At 35.3% G+C, this 22,209-nt stretch overlaps 1 protein-coding gene across 3 annotated transcripts in view; it reads left to right on the top strand.

Annotated features, from left to right (window-relative positions):
• LOC121372539 (tumor necrosis factor alpha-induced protein 3-like) overlaps positions 1 to 21,441 on the top strand; it is a 45,099-nt gene extending 23,658 nt beyond the window's left edge. Inside the window, exons 1-6 of one of the 3 annotated variants that reach the window (XM_041498922.1) lie at positions 3 to 98; positions 6,387 to 6,708; positions 9,116 to 9,321; positions 10,887 to 12,903; positions 16,172 to 16,333; positions 17,211 to 21,441. In XM_041498922.1, coding sequence (XP_041354856.1) covers positions 6,405 to 6,708; positions 9,116 to 9,321; positions 10,887 to 12,903; positions 16,172 to 16,333; positions 17,211 to 17,620 — 3,099 coding nt within the window. In that variant the 5' untranslated portion in view covers positions 3 to 98; positions 6,387 to 6,404 and the 3' untranslated portion in view covers positions 17,621 to 21,441. Of the gene's footprint in view, positions 1 to 2; positions 199 to 6,386; positions 6,709 to 9,115; positions 9,322 to 10,886; positions 12,904 to 16,171; positions 16,334 to 17,210 lie in introns of those variants that run through there. The other 2 variants (XM_041498924.1, XM_041498921.1) reach the window with 2 other exon arrangements.
• The last annotated feature ends 768 nt before the right edge of the window (positions 21,442 to 22,209 follow it).

Below are 22,209 nucleotides of genomic sequence, written 5' to 3'. Positions count from 1 at the left end.
CAGAAAGTCCCGGTTGATCGAAAACATAAAAGGCCCGCTGCCTTAGTATTTTATTATTTGTTTGGCTGATGCCATAATTTATTTTCGTCTGCAGACAGGTATAATTATAAAACTATTGTAACCTTTCTGTTTCAGTATGTTATAAAATAAATAGGTAAAGCGTAAATTGTATAATTTCGTCGAGCCTCCAGTGTAACTGTAAGTGTTTATAAAACCACTAACATCACAACAAAATTATGACCAGGAACTAACCTGTTATTTTGTGTTTAGCAATATATTGTTCATGAAGATAAACGTCGACTTACCCCGAAGTTGATGTATGTCCTCATACATGTGATGATGTGTTCAAACCAACTTATAGGCCGTCCCATCATTTTATAAAATATATATATATATTTTTTTAAATGTAAGTAATTTCAGTTTGGTTTAACGTAAGAAGAAAAGTAAACGTGTTTTGAAAATCACAAAAACATACGGGATGCCGATGATTCGTCCTCAGGACGTTTCGTCCACAGACGATTAGTCCACTGTTGAACTCGAGACTATTCGTCCTCAACTAAAAATTGTTCTTGGACAATTCGTCCACTATAATTGTTTTTGTATTAGTTATTTACCGTATATTTTGTCCACGGACTAAGTAAATGTACGGACGGCAGAAGAGGGGTTACCAAGTATGATGGGGACAATTTGATAGACGCAGTCTTCACGAAAAACTTTTTGAGACACTTGCCCCTTCAGGCAAGTGGCTTGTAAAATTTACTTGCTCGAATGAACTTCTAGATGCCCATATATTTGCTAAATTTTACCCGCTTAAATGTATAGTATATGTAACATGAAATAGCATATCATGCATTTATTAGTAATACTTATAATATGGCCATATGAGTAAACAATGTATGAAGACAATCTAATGTTTTATTAATATTTTACGATGAGTAATAGTTATATCATGGTGTTGATGAGTTAACTGTTTATGCATTTTTAAAACAGGTGCCCGTCGGGCATGTGAGATGGGAAAATTTACACGTCCGTCGCGATTTCTACACATCTCCCGGCTAATTTTGCTGACTGTAGACATAGTCTATTATAGTTAATAAATGACATTTACAGTTGAATGCACATTTGATGTTGATGCTTAATAAAATTAAAAAGAAGACAAATTTATTTTATTTTATTTGTTTATTTTTGGCCACAAAGCACATGCATACATGTACGGGAAGGCAGGGCAATATGCACCCTTAAGGATGTCTTGTGATTTTATGGATGTAACAGATGATAGAACTTGGCAGCGCAATGGAGATAATATTGTTTCTTAGTTGGTTACTTCTAGGGTATCCTCGAGTTCTCGAGCACGGGCCGAGTCTAGCAAGACTCGAGTCTGTTCACAGGACTCGAGTACCCGTGCAAGGAAGAGCACTTATTTAATTATAGGTTTACGTCATTTTGCCATATGCTTGCCACCGGTTACATGAGACATGGAGGGAAAACAAGACGAATGTGTGGAATGCAATACAATGGCATCATTTGGTGGCACCAACGTTCAGCGCTGTAATTAAGAACCACGTTCTGTAAACTGGGTTAGTCAAATAAGAGACCTGCTTCTCACTAATGGTTTTGGTATAATCAAAATGTAAAAAATCCAATACATTTATATCACTATTTAAATAGAGAATGACTCGTCGATTTATCCAATCTATGTATGCTGTATTCAATACTTCTCCAAAATGTCTGTTATACAAATTCGTTATTAATAATTATTGCTTACAACCTTATCTTCAGAAACCTATTGCGTTGAAATACAAACATATTTTGAGTAAATATAGATTATCTTCCTATAATCTCTTTATAGAAATGGGCAGATACCACAATATTGACAAGAATAATTGAATTTGTCGTCTGTGTAATATAAATGTAGTAGAAGACAAATATCACTTTGTTCTAGTGTGTCCTTTCTTCAGTAACATAAGAGATAAATATATTAAACCTTTTTATTATAATAAACCATCAACATTTAAATTAAGGCAACTACTGTCCAGCGACTATTCAAAACAGCTAATTAAACTGTAAGTATATGAACACTGCTACCACGCATAGAACAAACAACATTGATACATGAATATGTTATTATATTGTATATTATTGCTATGCATGCATTACCCATTTACTATAGAATTTTATCGATTGTAACCCGATGCTACATATCATTCCCCGCAGTATGCACATTATCTTATTTTATATATAAGTATGTATGTCTGCCTACAAAATGTTTATTTTTTGGCAAAAATAAAATGTGTGTTTATTAAAGTGGTATTTTACTCTATTCCTTCGTCTCATCATCATCTAGCGTAAGTGTCGGGTGCTCGGGTCCAGGTTGAGTTTGACCCTCGAGTATTCGAGTCCAATATTTTTGACTCGTTGAGGCCCTAGTTACTTCGAACAACGTCATGTTATGGTATTTTTGACATAAATAACAAAGTTTTCATCTGTTGCTCATTGACTATTATCTTCCGATGCAAACTTCCTAGTAGAAACAACGAAAATTATGTACGAGAGTGTGGACATATACGGGCCTGTGGACAAAATGTGTACGGTAATACAGCAATCGCAATGTAAAAATGGTAATTTAGCAAGAGTTTAGTTATAGCTTTGTTTTCTAAATAGTATGTCAGAATTATAGGTGTAATTGAAGAGCAATTTGAATAACAACATATCCATAAAGTACTATAATGGACACATACAGATAATAACAAGTTGATAGTGCCACTAAAATTGTGTTTGTTTCATATATACTAGTAGTTTACAACAAAACGAAAATAATTAACCATTTCAATGGCTAAGAAATAACATTTTAGATTTATTGGTTATAAATGTTGTAATCGAGTGGACAAATTGTCCGAGGTGGGTGGACGAATTGTACGGTGGACGAAATGTCCAGAGGACGAACCGTCTGGAAAGCAAACATACTATTTTGTGTGTATTTTACAAATAAATCAGCTCACAAATAAATAACTTGTAGTAAATTTCATAGTATGAAAAAAGGCATTCCCTGTGGGACAGACTATAATTCTGTAGATTAAAACTGCAGTACATTGACTGGTAACGCCCAGTCAAGCTGGTCAAAGCAAGAGTTTGCCTCTCTCCGCCCGCTCGCGTGAGCCCTGCATGGATATATATAATTATTGAAAAAAAATATGTGTACTATATTCTACCAGTAGAGTTGGGCAGTATACTGTATATACCGTTCGGGATAGGTATCGTGTCAATACCGATTCACCATCTGTGTTTCCAGAGCAAATTTCAAGATATTGAAATTTCAGTATTGAAAAATGTTATCCGCCATTTAGTAAAGCACTAACAGTATATCTGACGAACGCAAAATAGCTGAAAAGAAGAGAGAGACGAAGGTCTTGTGTATGGAATTTAATTTTATAACTCGGGCATGCATTTAAAGTCGAGTATACCAAAAATACTGCTCAGTATTTAATACCAAATATCATACCGATACCGAGGTAAATCACACCAAAATACCTATACCGATACCGAACCTGAAATTTCAATACCGCCCAGCTCTATCCACCGGTAAAATATTTGATCTTGGCTTTCAAGATTTATTGTTAAAATTACCAAGTCTTTCTCTTTTCTCCCTCCCGTACACTTGAATGCAGACAAAAGCCGAACCACTTGACTTAAATGTTTTTCTCTGCTGATGTCACAGCTGTGTTTGTAAAGGGCAGATAAACTTTGTTGTTTTTGTTACATTGAAAAAATAATAATGCTTTAATCGGAAAAAGTTTATTTATTAATATGATATTTTTTTTATAACATATGATACAGTAGTGTTATTAACTATTTCTAATAACAAACAACACTGTTGTGTACCATTTGTGTTATCCTTTGATGATTAGTTCAAACACAAGAAGAAACCCAATATCCCTATCCAAAGCAGGGTAGGACCGTAAATTTAGGAAACATTTTGTTCAGTATTGCATCGTGATTTGCAACACAAATTTCAAAGATCATTACACAGTTCTGTAACATTAACTACTAATTCCTGGGCTAATCAATTTTAAAACATGCAAATGTTGCAAGTCAAAATTTAAAACAAACGTTCCCTGAAATAGCTCACCTGATACGCCGTTGGTCTAGGATCCCTCCCCATCGGTGGGCCCATTTGACTATTTCTCATTCCAGCTAGTTCTCCACAACTGATGTAATAAAGGCTGTGGTATGTACTATCCTGCCTGTGGGATCGTGCACATGGGCCATTCCATGGTAATTATTTAAGCCAGGACGTGACATTCTGACTTTTATGATCTCCTTCACTAAAAATCCTTTCTAAATGAAATTGCAGTTTTATCATTTATAGACTCATTACATATAGTAGTATAAGCATGTCAGGCCTAATTTTGTTTTTGTAAAAAAACAAAGACTTATAAAGTGAAAAGTAAAATGTGCCAGGACGTGACGAAAATGGACATCACTTTTTTTACACTGCAGTAAATTCCAAAACTCTGCTCTCTTGATAGAATGTTTGCTTATTGAAATACACTGTTTAACACAATATCCAGTCTATTTCTAAATGCAGTATAGCAATTTACTAAAAAAAAATATTCTTCATGATGTAACATTTACTTTTTAAAATTTCAGTACGAGCCAGGACGTGACGAGCCAGGACATGACTTTTTGTCCAGTTCACTTATACAACTAATAAATGATATGTATATCAAATACTACTAATGAAACACTCTTAGTTTATGAAATCAATGATATTTACTTGTTTTAAGTGTTTTTATCATCAAAATAAATGCATAAAATCCTAATTAATTGAAATGTCATTGTGCAAAAGAAGTTCTCATACAATATTCATGAATATAAATATACTTTTATAACCAGTGACCATACTGTCAACAACACTGTTTATCCTGATGTTGCTAAGTCTGGTGATGTTTGTCTTACCTTTACAATACATGTACAAACTAAAAAGATGAAATTTAGGTATAACTTTTTTGTTGGGTGCGGCATCAACTTTTGCATTTAGCTCAACATTGCTTGTACAAATGTAGCTACATTTCTCATAAATCACATGTATCAGTAAAGCTTCATTTACAGTTCTATCTATGAATGTTCACCTCAGTGCACATCAAATTATTTTTTCAACTTTATTATTTTAAAATTTTAATAATAAGATTTTAGCAGCACATTGTATTTGAACAGTTCTTCGACACAATATTTATTTTATGTGTACACCAGTTTGGATTTACAAAATTTGGAATTTGGTATAAATACAATAATCTTTAAATTGGTGGATTATCAGTAATTCATTGTTTGGTCAAAAAACAGAAGCATAGAATTAATTGATAATAGTATTTTTGTATCTACATAAATCCATGTTAAATATTCAAACATGCTCCCCCGAACGTCTAGTTTCTCCATTTCTAATTCTTAATGGTGAGAGCAAAAATATTGAAAATGAAAGTAATTTCTTTTAGGTACATGTGCATTATCTAGTCATTTTTGCCAATTTCTCTATATATAGAGATTTAATACCTTTTTAATCTTTACTCATTTTAATATGCCATTTTGAATGTCACGTCCTGGCTCAATGTCACATCCTGGCTTAAAGTTTGAGGTGGTTATTTTAATCATTTAATACAACAAGTCATAATTATACCTTTTATTTATACTTGGAACAATGAGAAGAAGGAGAATTAAAAAGGATTTTTATTTCTGAAAAATATTTTTTAAATAAAACTAACTTTTATATGTCAAATCAGCCAGGATGTGACATTATATATTTTGAAAAATAATTTAATATACTAATTATGATATGAAAGAAGGCAAAGTAGTATTTTCATATGCAGTATATTTTAGGTATGATGTCCTGAGACCTAATTTTTAAATTTGACATAACAGTAATGAAATATTACCAAAACACAAATATCACGTCCTGGCTTGCAAAAATTATTTTTTCAAATAAAACTGTCATTAAAACTCATAAAACAAAAGTAAATTGACAATAAAAGTATATTTATATGTGTTTAAAGGTGTTAACTTTAAGCTATAATAAAAACTTAGTTTAACAGATCATTTTGAAATTTCCACACCCATGGACCAAATACCATGGAATGGCCCACATAAAAGATCCCTTGCTACTAATCTGAAAGAGTAGCCCATTATGTGGTGTCATTGGGTCTCATCTCATCTGCGTGGTCATTAACCAAACGTCTGATACCATATAATCATAATTAAAATGTGTTGAGTTCTGCGTTAAGTAAATTTAAAAAAAACATTGCTGTGTTTTAGATAGGGGTGTCAGCTTTCTCCTTGTACGTGGCCATCCACCCCCAGTGTTTGTTATTTATTTATTTATTTTTGTTTTTTTGCAGGTATATGTCATTAACACTATGTCTAGACCACAATTCCTGAGTAAATTTGCAGAAGCTAATCCTGAGAAAGTAAAGCGACTGGAAAATGAAATTCTCCGCAATGTTGATTACAGTCAAGAAGATTCAGGAAAAGCATATTGCTTTACCAACACATTTTCATTTTTTCTCCAAGTGTTGCCGCCATTACATCGTAAAGAATATAATTTTGTTGAACATTGGAGTTCAGTGGTGTTTGACTGCGACATGAGAGATGACCTGGAAAGAAATGGTGTCATTAACTGGTGTCCAAAGGCCAGTCGCCTGTTTCCCATCAAAGTTAAAAGTAAGTGTTCATTTGAATTGTCTCTTTTGACAGCAAGTTAAAATATTATGCCTTGATGATAAAGAAATCTATGCATTAGACTCCTTAAATACATTTTGCGTGCACCACTAATTGGCTGATCTTCCGTTTTTAGCATTTGATACAAATATTGATTGATAATAAATATTGATACAGAATTGCATTTGAAAAGATGGTTTTAGAATTCCAAATTGGAATCCAGTGGTCGACTGTTTAATGTGATAGTTTTATCATACTATTAGTAAACTGCAACAAAATGAAGGCTAGAATCACAAAACGTGACACTCGTACTAAAATTCTGTTTTATTATTAAACGCGCTCTCTCACAGATGGTTGACCTAATTATTGACCCAGCAAGGTACTGTATGACAATATGTATACATTTGATTTGTACCTAAAACTACTTTATTGAACCATCTACCTAACCACCATATCACACTTTTATTTTATAAAAATAATTGAATTATGGGTACGGTCCATAATTCTGAGATAAATAACGGCTATTTTGACGGGCATTCCCCGAATAACCGCAGTGCCAAAACAACTTACCAAGCTCATGTAATGAGAACGCTTGACCGTCCTATGCGACGTAGGGTAAATAGAAAAGAAAACCCAATGAAAATAAGTTATTAAAAAATAATAAAAAAATGTACTGAATGATAATAAGCTTATACATTAATTTATTTTAGTAACAGCATGTTAAAAGTCGACTTTCACGACTAGTTAGGCCTTTTCATCTATAGGTAAATTTATCGTTAGTCGTACGCGAAAAACTCTAAACATCTGAATCACAAACATCGTCATTTTCCACCATGTCAAATTCATTATTATACAAAATATGCCATAACAGCTGACTTGGGATAGGAATTGTTACATTAAGAATACTCTGAACTAGACGGTGTTTATATACGATGTGACTATATATACGAAGGCCGTGTCTATAGCCTCCACTAACAAGGGCTGGCTATATTCACAGCCAAAATGTATATAGGCGGTAAATAAGTACATGTATTTGATTGATCCATATTACCGTACCATCTGGAACAGGAAGAATACATACTAAGTACTGTACGAACAGTGCATTTTGTGAACAGGGGAGGTGGTGGGGGAGTATATGAATTTAGCTGACCCTTTTGTGTATGTTTTCCATAGATATATGAATAGCGTCATATTGTCCCTACAGTACTAACAAAAAATTTATTATAATAAATAAATAATAATAATAACGTCATATTGTCCCTACAGTACTAACAAAAAATTAATTATAATAAATATGATTATGAATAAATAAATAAATAAATAAAAATAACAATTACAAATTATCAGCGGCTGAGGTAGATTAACTGAAAGAGAAACTAACTACGGACAGTACACAAACTAATAACAGGGCTTGAACTTAATAATTTTTCACTGATTGCAATTTTGAGGCTGTGTACGTAAATTTTGTAAAAAAAAAGTTAATTTTACCGTAAATAAATATGACTAAACGGTTATTTTGCTGTATTTAGTCACATTTTAAATGCTCAAAATTGCAAGAGGCAATAAAACTCAAAATAATTTTTTTTAATAGGCTACTACTAAAGCTGAGACCACTCGCGGGTCCCCCTCTAAATCTATGTAATGTTTTTGTAACAACCGCCCCCACCCACCCCACCCCACCTCGACATGATTTTACCAACATTATAATACATGTAATAATAATAATAATACACAATTATTATTCCTATTACTATTATTACTACTACTATTATTATTATTATTATTATTATTATTAGCCTACTACTACCTTTTTGAGGTGGAGGGGCGGTGTTTTATCTGGAGGAGTTTTGTCTATAAAAATGCAAGATTAACCTGCGTGCACACATGCACAAGTGGCAGGCTGAACTTATCCCTGCACGTAGAACTGGATTCAACTGGGTTAAGTAATAATTAGCCAACCTTTGGACGACAAAAGCTGCAACAGGTCACTGTTTTTTTACGCTATCATTAAAACCGAAATACCACTTTGCGAACCAGTCAAAATAATTTGCACAAGCGCCTAATAATAATAATAATAATAATAATAATAAATGGTGAGTTCATGTTCTGACTGTTTATTATTTTATTTCAGCATATTCGTGGTTATTTTCGTCATGAAATAATATATTTTTTATTATTTGCCATGTATATAGCCGGCCCTCATTTGCCAAGTCTCTATACACACCGATCATTTATATAAAATCCAAAAATACATTATACAGTTGTCGTATATATAGCCTCATCACTACGAGTCTGTTTTTCCATATTTTTCATGTCTCATCACAAGAAGAGTTCCAAATTTTAAAAAAAGAAGAGTATCATGGAATTCCCTCGATCGTAGTTCAATTAAAATATTTTTTACTCTCTGAAGGTGATGGGAACTGTTTAATCCATGCTATCTGTACGGCGGTTTGGGGTATTGAAGATGTCGGGCTGAACGTCAGACGATTGTTGGCAATCACACTTCAGAGCGATCCTCACCAGAGATTCCAGACCCGGTGGAAGCAGTATCAGAAAAATCAAGACAGAGAAATGTTTGACAGACCAAGTCTTAACACTGTTACTCTAGATGACAATGTAAGTATTGGAAATAGTGTTTTAAAAAAGTCATTATTGCAAGAGTGAAGAAAAAGGAGATGGTAAATGTACACCTCTGTTCACTTTTGCTTGCATTTCAGTGAAATTAGGTTAGAATACATTTTGTGAAAAAATGTCACAATGTACAGAAATATACCCTACAATTGCATGTTAATTGAAAAGAAGAAAATCAATATAACTTGAATACAAAATTGTTGGTGTCCCTACTTTTAAGCCTTATTTTATGTTTATTGTTTAATGATGACCCTATATCATTGGAAACAGAATTGGAAATATTCTTCATTATATCTACTGTTTATTATTTATAACAATGGGTGAGAGGGCTTCAATATATGTGATGTTAATGTTTACAGTTATTCGTTGACAGCAATGAGAGAGAGGGCTTCAATATATGTAATGTTAATGTTTACAGTTATTTGTTGACAGCAATATATGTAGTTACATGTAGCGTTCAGACCCTAATCTTGCTGGCGAAATGAGCCTTTTCTTCACTGAAACTTGGCTCACGTCGCCGAGTTATGAGCAGTAGTGAGAAGTCGACTCAAGTCGCCTAGTTATGAGCAGTAGTGAGAAGTCGAAGTCGCCGTAAGATTTTGGACCTAATCCGATTTAAAAAACGAATCACACAACAGACGCCAAGATCCCGACTTGTTTAGTGTCATAGCCCACCTGGCACCTTGTTGCCGCATGTCGGACAGTGTTTTTTTCTTTTGCACCAGACTGTATCCTCGAGTACTCGTGAACCTGCCTATTAACGGAAAATGGTTTTTGCGCATGCACATTGTAATGTACGATTGATTTGATGAAATGTTTTACCTTGTTCAATTTATTATCAAAAGCAACCAACAAATGTTATTACAATGCCAGTTTCTGCTCTGAAAAGATTAAATACATGTCATAGTCTAATGTTGACATCTTCAGATGCTCCCATAAACCTGGCTATTGTTTTTCAAAGTGATGCGTGTCACGCTGTGTGCTGTGACCAGTCAAGCGTTGTTAATTCTCGGCCATATTAATTTCAGTAATGCCAGAAAATACTAATTAATACTTTAATTTTAACATAACGGCACATTATCAACAACTTAATAATATCACGTTTTTAATTAAATATACAACTGTTTTGTTTAAACTTTACTGGAAGTTGTAATTTATATTGAAATATTACGATTAGAACAGAGTGTAAAATTCAGAATTTTTTCAATTGAATGCGGAAACTGGCGAAACGTTAAGAAATGTACCGATAAATGTTCACTTCGCCAATTTTTATCAAACTTCGCCCCTTATTTTTGGGAAGAGAGAAGTCACTTCTCCTACTTTTTCAATTCTAGATTAGGGCTTGAGTGTTTATTACTATTTGTTGACAACAAAACATGAAGTTATATGTGGTGTTTATTACTATTTGTTGACAGCAAGACATGAAGTTACATGTGGTGTTTATTACTATTTGTTGACAGCAAGACATGAAGTTACATGTGGTGTTTATTATTATTTGTTGACAGCAAGACATGAAGTTATATGTGGTGTTTATTATTATTTGTTGACAGCAATGGGAGAGAGAGTGGGCACAGGTCCTTCACAGTGCCCGGGGCGACTCGGCAGCCACTACTGGTATCGCGGCCATGCCGTACACTCAGCTAGAAGCAGTCCATGTATATGTCCTTGCCAACATCTTCAAACGACCTATCATCCTTCTGGGCCGCGATAGTATCCACACATTTAGTGGATCCTCTCTGCAGGCTAACAATCTGATGGGCATTTATCTGCCATTGGAAAGAGATCCCATCGAATGTTGCCCCATCCCAGTCATCCTGGGTTTTAGCATGAACCACTTCTGTCCCCTGCTGGGGCTCGACACGCAGTTTGATGTCGGTACAAGCAAGTTGGACGACTATCTTCCGTTGATCTTGGCTAACAATTCAGCTCTGCCAGTCCGATTCCTAATGGATGCAGGTGAAGAAAGACGTGCTAACGATCTTTTGAAAAAGTATTTAAAACTGAAAGAGTTTAAAAGTAATATTGGAACACATGTTGGAGCTGTGATAGACTATAAACCAATGCCACCACCTCTGAATTTGTTGCAAGATTACAAGGCCAACTTTGAGAGGCTGTACAGAGAGTACTACTCTCAGCCTCTGGAAGCAAATATTAGAGCTGAACGTCCACCAGTTCAAGCAAGATACCAGTATGGCAACCAGCAGTCTGGGTCGTCACAGTTGAATGCTCAACAGCCGGTAGGCAGTGTGCCACCATCAACGAGACCAGCTGCAGCAGATCCCATGATGCAGGAGGCAAGTAATGTGTTCACACCAGTACCGTGTAAGACTCCTAACTGTGAATTCTTTGGCAACCCTGCCCAGGGAGGAATGTGCACACAATGCCTCCAGCAACATTTGAAGTCTGAAAGTAGTCGGTTGCAGTCACAGGTTCCTGAGGCTATGGCAGCAGAACCCTCAGCCCCTCCACCGTCGATGCCTCTCGAGTCTACACACCCCAATGTGTCTCTAATGGGGGAGTTGTGTCATGGAAAGTGTGGATATAGATGCTCCAGCAAGACCTTTCCATACTGTCATAAATGTGCAGAGAAGAACAGAAGAGAAGCATTGAAGAAGATGAAGAATGAGCAGAGGGATCCTGCGAGAGGTGGAAGCCCGCCCCGGCTGTCATCCATGGACATTGAAGTCAACATGAGAGCAGGTGCTGCAGAGACCAGCAAGGTGAATGACAAGCACATAGCAGAAAGTCAGGAGAGTGGCTTTTCACAAGGAGAGTTGTACGGATTGGGAACTCAACTAAGTTCACCCATGCAAGAGTCATGCGCTGAGATATCGCCCAGTGATATTGCATGCATCACTCCTCAGTGTGCTAGGAAAGGAAAGGCCAATCAAGGAAATCGATGTAACCAATGCTTCGTAGAGAATGCACCAGCCACTGTTACTGCTGCACAGCATGCATCACCCACTGTTACTGCTGCACAGCATGCACAAATAGCTCCAGCTAAGGTCAGCCCCATGCCACAGATGGAGCACACACCCATAGCCGTAGAGTTATCATCGTACCTGCAGTCTGCAGCAGGAGGCTTCTCAAAGTGTGTCACACCAGAGTGTGTGAACCCCGGTTTCCCGGGCAATTCTGGCTATTGTACAAACTGTGCGATAAAACTAATTGAAGCCAAGCAATACAAGCCCGCTGACGTGAAAATAGAAAAGAAGATTTGTTCTTCACCAGGATGTGAGGGAATGAGGCTGCAAGGCGAGAAGTGTGAGACATGTTTCCAGCAACTCCACCGAAGGCCTCCGAGTCCCGTAGAAAACATGGCCATGGCGGAAGTGGGTGAATCGAATGATCTTGAAACTGGCATCATTGAGTCTGGGACGCCGTCGGGAGTTTCTGTGGGCTGTGGGCGACAGGTGGTGTACCCAGAGGACAAGAAGAAGTGTGCCAGTCCGATGTGCAGCACGATGATCTACCCACCAGCCAGTCTGTGTGAGGCGTGCCTCACCATCCTCCGCTGCAACTCGTCCACACAGAGCAGAGTGCCAACCACCAGCTTGTCACAACCAGGTACGTCTAGGCTTTCACTAGCTGCTTTTATCAGGCCGGGATTTATCCAGACATTCCATGGGTCCGAATATAGGCTACCTTCACAAAAGAAAGACACTGAAAATTCCCAATTTTTGGACTAAAAGTTCCCATGTTTAATGATGTCTGCTGTAAGAAATTATTATTTTTTAAATTTTTATTTGATCTTACATTCACATAGTACACACATAAAATGTGGTAGTAACACAGTACACACATAAAATGTGGTAACTTTTGTAATTACAACATATGTGTGAGAAAAAACGAGTATATATACACAAACATCGTAGGATACACTTATGACTGTAAAGCCTGATCAATATTTTCACATCTTTTTCTAATTCTCAGGGTTGAAAATTAGCAGTCGCCCGGTGGCCCGGTGGCCCCCTTTATTGGCTACGGGCGACTAAGAATGTATGGTTCCAGTTTAAAAAGAAAGACACTGAAACTGAATCGAATGTGACAAAACACACCACATGTGTATTGGTGCGAACTACAGATCTGGCAGCAGAGACAGAACAATTTCTTTATTTTGATAGCACCAGACTCAGCTTTTGTGGCTTTGGGTTGGGTCTTTTTTAAACATAGAGCTCAAAACGTATTGAAGACACTGCGTGTATTTTTGTTTAATCTGGAAGTCGTCATCTTATTGGAATGGACTGGATATGCAATAATTATCTGGTAGAGCTACTATTTGGCAATTGTTATTTAATATTATGGTAAAAAGAAATGATATTTAATTAGCTTACATTATTCTAGAACAAAATGAAAATCTTTTTTGTAGTTTGTAGCATGTGTGCATATAAAAATGCCAATGAAATTTTGCATTACTACAGGGCCTATTCCAATGGTCAGTTAATTGATTGTCGTTGCCGGTATAGTTTTAAGTTTAAGGGATTTGCATGTAATCAGATCTAAAGTGACACTAAGTCTTACATGATGACATAACCATCCAAATATTACTGTAATAAACAATAAGTACATTTTTTATTATTTGTATTATGATAACTAAAAGCATACGGTAGTATATTTTGATAAAATGTTGGGGTTTGTGTGTGTGGGGGTTTTTTTTTAGGTTTTTTTTTCTTTCGATATTTATTTGTAGCATTTACAATATCCAAATTGTGTCCATGCTTCATCTGTAGGAGGACAGCCACTCCTGAGGAAATCCTGTACTGAATAAGTTTACCCCCTCTTGCATCGCCACAAACTTTATTTCATTCCTGTTGCATATATAGCCCAAAAGAGGATTACCACCTCCAGATAATTTTATATACTACAGCACATGCAGTTCTACCTTTATTCTCTTTGTGTTAAGTGTATTGTTAAATAAACCATTTCCTTCATTTTATTCTTTTTGTAGTGCATTATATTTTACATCAGAGACATTGGCTGTTCTAGCATTTTGTCGTCACCCCTGTATTAAAAATGAGATTTAATCTGTATAATTTAATAGTAATTTGTAAAGAAACATTTATATTTGATTTCTTTTTTTAACAAAACATGTTATTTGAGTTGGTATGGGCTTAAAACTTAAGAACCAGTTTTATATGAATTTTAACTTTTATTCATTATGAAGTTACATTTCAGTGTGATAATTGGAGGGCTAGTTGAATTTGAGAAGGGCCAGTAAGATTTTTCATCAACTTGCCCTGCTGGCGACCATGGTTCTTGTGTTAATTTTCAACCCTGAATTCTGGAAGCCTTTGCTGGAGGGTACAAATTAATTTAACAGTGGTAGGGCTAGCTCTGGGTCAGTAGAACATTTCGCAAAATTACCTAGCAAACTAAAACATTTACACAAACCCACTTATTTTATCAAATTTTTCTCTCAGTTATTTCATGAAATTATTTTGCCAAATTAAAATAAAATTCGCCAATTGTTTTTGAAATTCGCAATTGGCGAGTGCCAGAGCTAGCCCTGAGTGGTGTACGTACTGCATCATTCAGTGGTGCACGTACTGCATCATTCAGTGGTGCACGTACTGCATCATTCAGTGGTGCACGTACTGCATCATTCAGTGGTGCACGTACTGCATCATTCAGTGGTGCACGTACTGCATCATTCAGTGGTGTACGTACTGCATCATTCAGTGGCCTGAACAAATATTCCTAGTATGATCTACTTGCACTAATTTTCCCAATCCCACCAAACATGGGACCCGGATCAAATATCCTGGATAAATCACTGGTATGGTGCTGCCTCGGTAGTCTGGCGCCATCTTGCCTTAACCAGTGCCATGCTGCCCTCAGATTAAACAAATTTTTCAATTTACTGTAATTAATTCTAAAATGGCCTTTCTGAAACAGTAAGAAAATATATTATTAATCAATAAAACATCCCTGTTAAATAAGTTGCCATTTATTTATTAAAACGAGCATATTAATTACATTTATTTTTATTTCAATATTTGCTTTGGTTTTAATGAGAACAAAAAAGTGCATTGAAAATCATGAAAATGCCCCAAAAGTGTTAAGTCTACTATGCCTTTGCCAAATTTCTAGGGAAAACACTAACATCTTTAACTACTTTTTATCCGACAACCACTGTCTTTAGTGGCAGGTTTAATTAATGATTGTCTATTTATATAGTTCCTGTGAGGTTAATATATTCTGGATTCTGTTGTTTCTGTTTTAGTATATTTCATATCTGGCAATGTTTTGTTCAGTATTTTATTGTGATTTGCTATGCATGTTTCAGAGGTCACTACACAATTCTGTAACATTAAATACTAGTTGCTGATCAATTTTGAAACTCATAGCAAATGTTGCCAATGAACATTTAAAAAAAAAGAAGTTCCCTGGGCCCATATTTTCGAAACAATCTTAACCTACAAAATTATAAAACCATCACAAGCTATGGCGTGTGCTGTAGTGACGTCACAACTTATGATGGTTTTTACGATTTTGTAGTGCTAAGATGGTTTCGAAAATAGGGAAATAAAATTGACAAAAAGCTTTTTTGACACTTGCTTCAAACTAACAAATATGATCAATTATACTACTGAACATTACTAGACATGTTCAAAAGAAAAGTCTTCCCAGTTGTGCACAATATGATTTCTTCTATAATTTAAAAATCACAGATGGTTAGGTGGGTTCTTTGTTTTGTTCTTTTCTTATATCCGTTCACTATCTGAAGAGCATTGACCTTTAAGCATTACTAAACATGGATATTTTTTAGTTAGAGCTGATATTAGCTACATATTACATGGGAGTCTGGTTTGAGTGCAGTCTTGTCTTGTTTCAGAGCAGCAGGGTAGACACACGGCCCCGATCGGTAAAAGATGCATCATGCCTGGCTGTGACAAGTTGGGAGACCCCAGTACTGCAGACATGTGCATCAGTTGCTATGGCTATCAGTTTGTGTCCAATGTTGGCACATCTGCACAGCCTCCTGTAGTAAACCGTGGTACGTATGTGATTTATCTTGTTTTCATTGGAGCTGCAATGATACGGGAGGTCGCAATACAAGACATATCCTGATACTTGGGTCGCGATATCATACATATCGAGATACCTAACTTTTCATGTCAATCATTCATAATTATTAAACTATTTAGTTCAAATTTATGAAAAATGAAAACTTAATGCTTGGGAATTCCAGAAACTGAACATTGAAATTACATTTTCATTGCTCTATAGTGCATATTCGTAAGTTCGTAAATTCTGCTTCAACTTTTTTACCAAAAATTATTAAAACATGAATGTATTGTATTGTGGCCCTCGTATTGCAATATGATACAGTATCGCTGTATCATTATAGCTCTATAGTTTTTATGTATTTACGATCTCTTACATATCAAATAGGGGTTTTGTTTTAAACCAGTTATCCTTCAGTGAGCATGCTTTCCCAAAAAATATATATGAAAAAGGAAAATGTGCTTGAGTAGGGAGGGTTATATGCTGGGATATCGATAAACATTCATTCTTTGAGCTGGTATTGCTAAAACAAAGTCTTTACCAGCCCGATACGTTTAGCTACACCATGATATTCACACTTGGTTTCATCAGCAGTTGTAATTCATTTAACATTCATTCATCTGTTTATTTGTTTGTTCATTCATTTGTCCATCCATCCATTCACTGGTGCATTCGTCAGTATTTTTCATTCATTCATTCATTCATTCATTCATTCGTTCATCCATCCATCCATTCATTTATTCATTCATTCATTCATCCTTTCATTCATTCATCCATTAGTCAGTGGTTTCCTTTGTACTAAGTTTTTTCATTCATTCATTTACTCACGGACTTATTCATTCATTCATTCATGGTGTGTATTTCAGAGGAGCGACGCAGCTTCACAGCTCCCATACTTGTGCCAGGGCCGATACAACCACAAAGATCGCAGTCCGCCCAACATGGTAAGAAATGCACCGTAACTAACTGCCAGAGATACGGAGACCCTGCCACAGGTAACATGTGCACAACCTGTTACCATAAACACTTGTCCACACCTCCTGCACCATTGTGGATTGAACCGGCGGTGGGGGCGGCACCAGAGGGCTCGGACGACCGCTTCAACAAGATGATGACCAAAGTGGCGAACACGAGGAAAATTCAGAAGATCTGTAAGAAGTCAACCTGTGATAATTATGGAAATCCCACGAAGGAAGGCTTTTGTAACAGCTGTTACCCAGAGTACCAGAAAATGAAAAACCGAATGCTGTGGGCTGGTGAAGACAGATGTGGGTAGTGTCATAGCAGCTGATATGAAGCCTTAAAGAGTGCTGAGACAATATGAAACTATATGCTTACAAGATGAACCAATATGTCCTTTGTAGGCCTCTGAAAACTGAACATTTTGTGTAACCTTTTAAGGGTTATGCAAAAACATTTTGTTTTTGTGTAACTCATCATGACCATGTAAATGTCATAAATTCAATGCGCGGAAAAAGAAAAAATGGTTACACAAAACTATACTTAAGTGAGCGACATCGAATGAAACTATCGCTCTCACTATTTTCAGAAGCCTTCTCTGACTAGTACGACTAGTACATAGAACACCAAAGAATGCTAAAACTGTATGTTATGGTTAGTGGACATAGACTCAGTTAGTCTTGTAATGTAGAACACCAAGTGCTGAAGAATTAAAACAGTAAGCTGCAATGTACTAAAACGGCTGTTACAAGATAACGGGGATGTACTGTCACGGCCATACTTAGCCTATTATAACGGTGTGGGGGGGGGGGGGGGGTCATATGATGAATATGGATACAGTTAGAGAGGAGTTGCTGCAGTACAGCTACATGTAGATACAAGGGACACTTGTAAATGTTTCATGGCGGGGGGGGGGGGGGTGGACTGATTGTCTTTGATAAAAATAGCATTTTTATTATTAAAACAGATAATTATACAAGAATTTAAAACAATTCCTACATTTTTCATTGATGATATAATTGATGAAAAAGGCTTGAATTATTTTAAATTCCTGTATTATTAATTGATTTGCTTATATTATTTATAAATTATTAGGTTCCTAGTAAATGATTGCTAGTTTTGTATGCGAGAAAAAATATTTCTTGGTGATTTAATAATTTTTGTGTTACCCCCACCGAAAGTAATGATGTTGTTTGAAATGTTCTAACAATACCTACGTTGTTTATTTTAATAATGTACATAAATATAGACATCGGGAGATAACAGGAACTGGAGGTGGGAGGCAGTAATATTGTACTTATCTTTCAGGTGATGAGAGTTGCTTCCCCCTCCACTTCCAACACCTACAATGTATGATAAAACATGATTTAATTTTAAATATTTATGTGGATATTGAGTTGTTATTTTATAGATAATTTGTTCACTTAGTGCTTTAAAATAAGGTGGTTAGAATTGTAGAATAGTTTATTATAAAATCGCATTACAAAATGTGAACATGTATACTATTTTATTTTTATTTTATTTTGGTGTTTATATCCAAAGAAGTTTGAAACATGCTGTCCTGAGCACACACTTGGGTACCTCAGCTATCTGGGCTGTGTGTCCAGGTCTGGTTAATGGCTAGTAATGAGAAGATGGTGGTGTGACCTAACATTGAGCCATTGAAGGTCACTCTAAGTGGGAGCCGGTACCAGGGTGTGAACCCAGTACCTACCAGCTTCAAGTCCAATAGCTTAGCCTTTACACCACCGAGGTGAAGAACGTTTAGCATCCTTATCAACTGCTTTTTAAAAAATATTTCAACCTTCGAATAGTTTGGAGTTGAATCTCAAAAGCAGTTTTTTGTCCCCACAGTATTTTAGTGTGGAGAGGCATATGTAAAACTAGTACATTATTCACCATACTTGACACTTTAGGTTCTTTGCTATTTCAGTACATGTATAATTAACTTTCCATTGCATACATGTATTTATGCTGGGAATTTGTGAAAAATATATGCCAAGATGTATATAATGATTATGTATTATTTTATTTCACAATTACATATATTTGTATATTGTTAAATAGCCAGTTGTTACTATAGATACATGTATTTGAACATGTATTAACAGTATATTAATGTAAGTAAAAGATCACATTTGAAAAAGGTTGTTGACATGAATATAAGATTTTCCACCCATTTTCTGGGAATGTATATATATGGTACCTGTTTAAAGAAAAGTAATGCAAATATTATTTACATAATCCCTTGTAGTGTAAATTATCATAATACAATATTAAGTAAAACGAAAACATTTTAAATGTCCGATTGAAATAAAATTGTATATTTTGTACCATAATGTTTATATGGTGGTTAACTTATTGAAGCAGTTTTAAGTCTAATCAAAATTGATATTTTCGTTCTTGTTAAACAAATTTAAATCAAGTCATAACACACTAGAATAAAACTGAGTAGTATGATGTAACCTACCAATACGTTATGCTGATTGCTGCTTATTTCGAGGGCTGTTAAAACAACATATTATTTTGTATCTCACATTTGTTGTGTTGCTTTGTATACATTGCATTAAATGATCAAACATGGACTTGTACCTGCTGTATGTTTAGTATATTGTACATTTGTAATCAGACCGATGTATTTGTATTACATACCTATTCAATCTTACTATAGTGACAGACATTTTCAAACCGTGTGATACATTTATCTTGTATCACACATATGTGCTGTCTGGACTGGAACTTGTAAATGGGGAATTCCCTTTTTATTTTTAATGGAGTTAGCGCCTTTTTATTACTGATTATGTCACATCATATTTGATTTCTTACACAAGATTGCTGCAGAGTATGATTCATAACGTTAAGTAAATCCATGAAAGGAGGATTGATTAATAGATTTGTGAAATTAAAAATCGTTTTTGTGAAAAATAAAAGAAGGTATGTAATAAATACAGAACCTCACATACGTTGTTTTCGCTTCCTATTTATTGCACTCGTTCATTTTCTGCAAGAATATACCACAAGTCTTGCGCAAAATAAACTTGTGCAATAAATATGAAACGAAACAACATATGTGCGGTTCTGTATATGCACTACACTTATATAAAGGTAATTTTTCAGCATTCACAAATCAAATCCAATCTACTTTGTAAAAATCATTTTACACAAAAAAAAGACCGAAATCAGATAAAAAGCTGAAAAATTCCCATTCCTGATTGATATCATTTCTGTTGTTATTGTTAGTGCTGTAGCAGAGTTTGACAAATGTGTTGAAGTCTCTAGCCTTGACATTGGCTACTGACCTATGTGTTATAGTTATACAGTTGATCATTTCCAATAGACCACATCGCGAAGTCTCTAGCCTTGACATTGGCTACTGACCTACGTGTTATAGTAATACAGTTGATCATGTCCAATAGACCACATCGCGAAGTCTCTAGCCGGGACTGACGACTGACAAATGGTGAAAGAAAACACTGAAACATAAGTACTGGAAGATGCCATAAACTGGAAGGTCCAATAATGTATTAATTCACCTTCCAATGGGGTGTGGGACAATGTATTATTGTCAGAGTTGGTCGAGGGTGGCAATCCTCTCTTTCTGACACCTAGGTCCAGTTGTTTTGCTAAATGAAAAGCTTGTAACCAATTAATGCTAATCATCATTTGGTTCAAAGTAATTAGTCGAAGCATCTCATCAGCACTACCTTATTTTATTTTATTTATTTATTCACATTCTAAATTTTGCATTAATTGTACTGAGTATTTTTTCACATATCCAAAATATTTGTTTTATGTGTACATGTACAATTGATTCTATTATATTTTATTTTTTTAAAGTGTGTTTTAAAATGGTTTGTATCATGAAATATAGATGTTTTTGTTGTTGGTTTAAACAAGGAAATAAAAAAAGAGTAAATGCAAGTTCAGAATAATGTAAGAATTATATAGAATTGATATACACACCCATGATTCTGTATGGTGTTTAGGAGTGCGAACACTCGTCATATAACGATAATGATGTACACATACAATAAATCAATAGTTTGCCTTCTTGAACACACTGTGGGTCTCATTCAGTATGTGCGTTATGTTATGTCATATTTTGTGTGTATACAAATAAAAGGTATATTACCCACATATCGAGTACATGGTTTTAATTTAATTTTTCAGGTCTTTGTACAGTTGGCAGAAACAGGTAATTTGCCCATTATTGGGCAGTACAGCATGTACCTAAGCTTTAAACCTGTAGTCTCACCTGATAAAACACTGCAAAAATACAAAATTAACTGCTATATTAATAAATGTTGCTATTCTTAGGATCATATCCATTTGGTGTATCCATTCTCTGATTGTGTGTTTTCTCCTGCCCCAACCAGCCTGTTAAATTTAAAGGCTGTCTTGTCCGAGGGAAAGTGCATATAAAAGATCACTTGCTGCTAACAGAAACATGTAGCAGCTTTCTTCTGAAGACTAGGTGTCACAGTTGCCATATGTTTGACATCTATAGCCGATGATTGGTGCATCAATGTGCTCTATTCGTTTTGTTTAAACAATAAAATTGATCGATCTTGTGCCATTTGTGTAATACATTGCTACTGGGAATCAGTAGGGAGACATCCTGTCTTTTTGTCACTTTTGGCAAGTTTGTACATTTTGCGCACCTTAGATTGTAACTGTATCTAATTATAAAGGGTACTCAACAAACCTGATGTATTGTGGAATGAAAAAATAACTCATATTATCATTTCTAAATGTTGGAAGTGGAAATACCTTGGTGATTCCATACCATGATACATCATCTTGGGTAGATCTATGCTCCAAAATCTATTCAATTTCGCTGTCTATCCTAAAATAATAAAGTGGGGTTGGACATAGTAATATAGGGTTTTTTTCCCAGTTAGAGAA

The sequence above is a fragment of the Gigantopelta aegis genome, chromosome 4, assembly GCF_016097555.1.
Source record: "Gigantopelta aegis isolate Gae_Host chromosome 4, Gae_host_genome, whole genome shotgun sequence".
NCBI lineage: Eukaryota > Metazoa > Mollusca > Gastropoda > Neomphalida > Peltospiridae > Gigantopelta > Gigantopelta aegis.
Note: the sequence above shows the minus strand (reverse complement) of the source record. Positions and strands in the feature narration are given on the sequence as shown.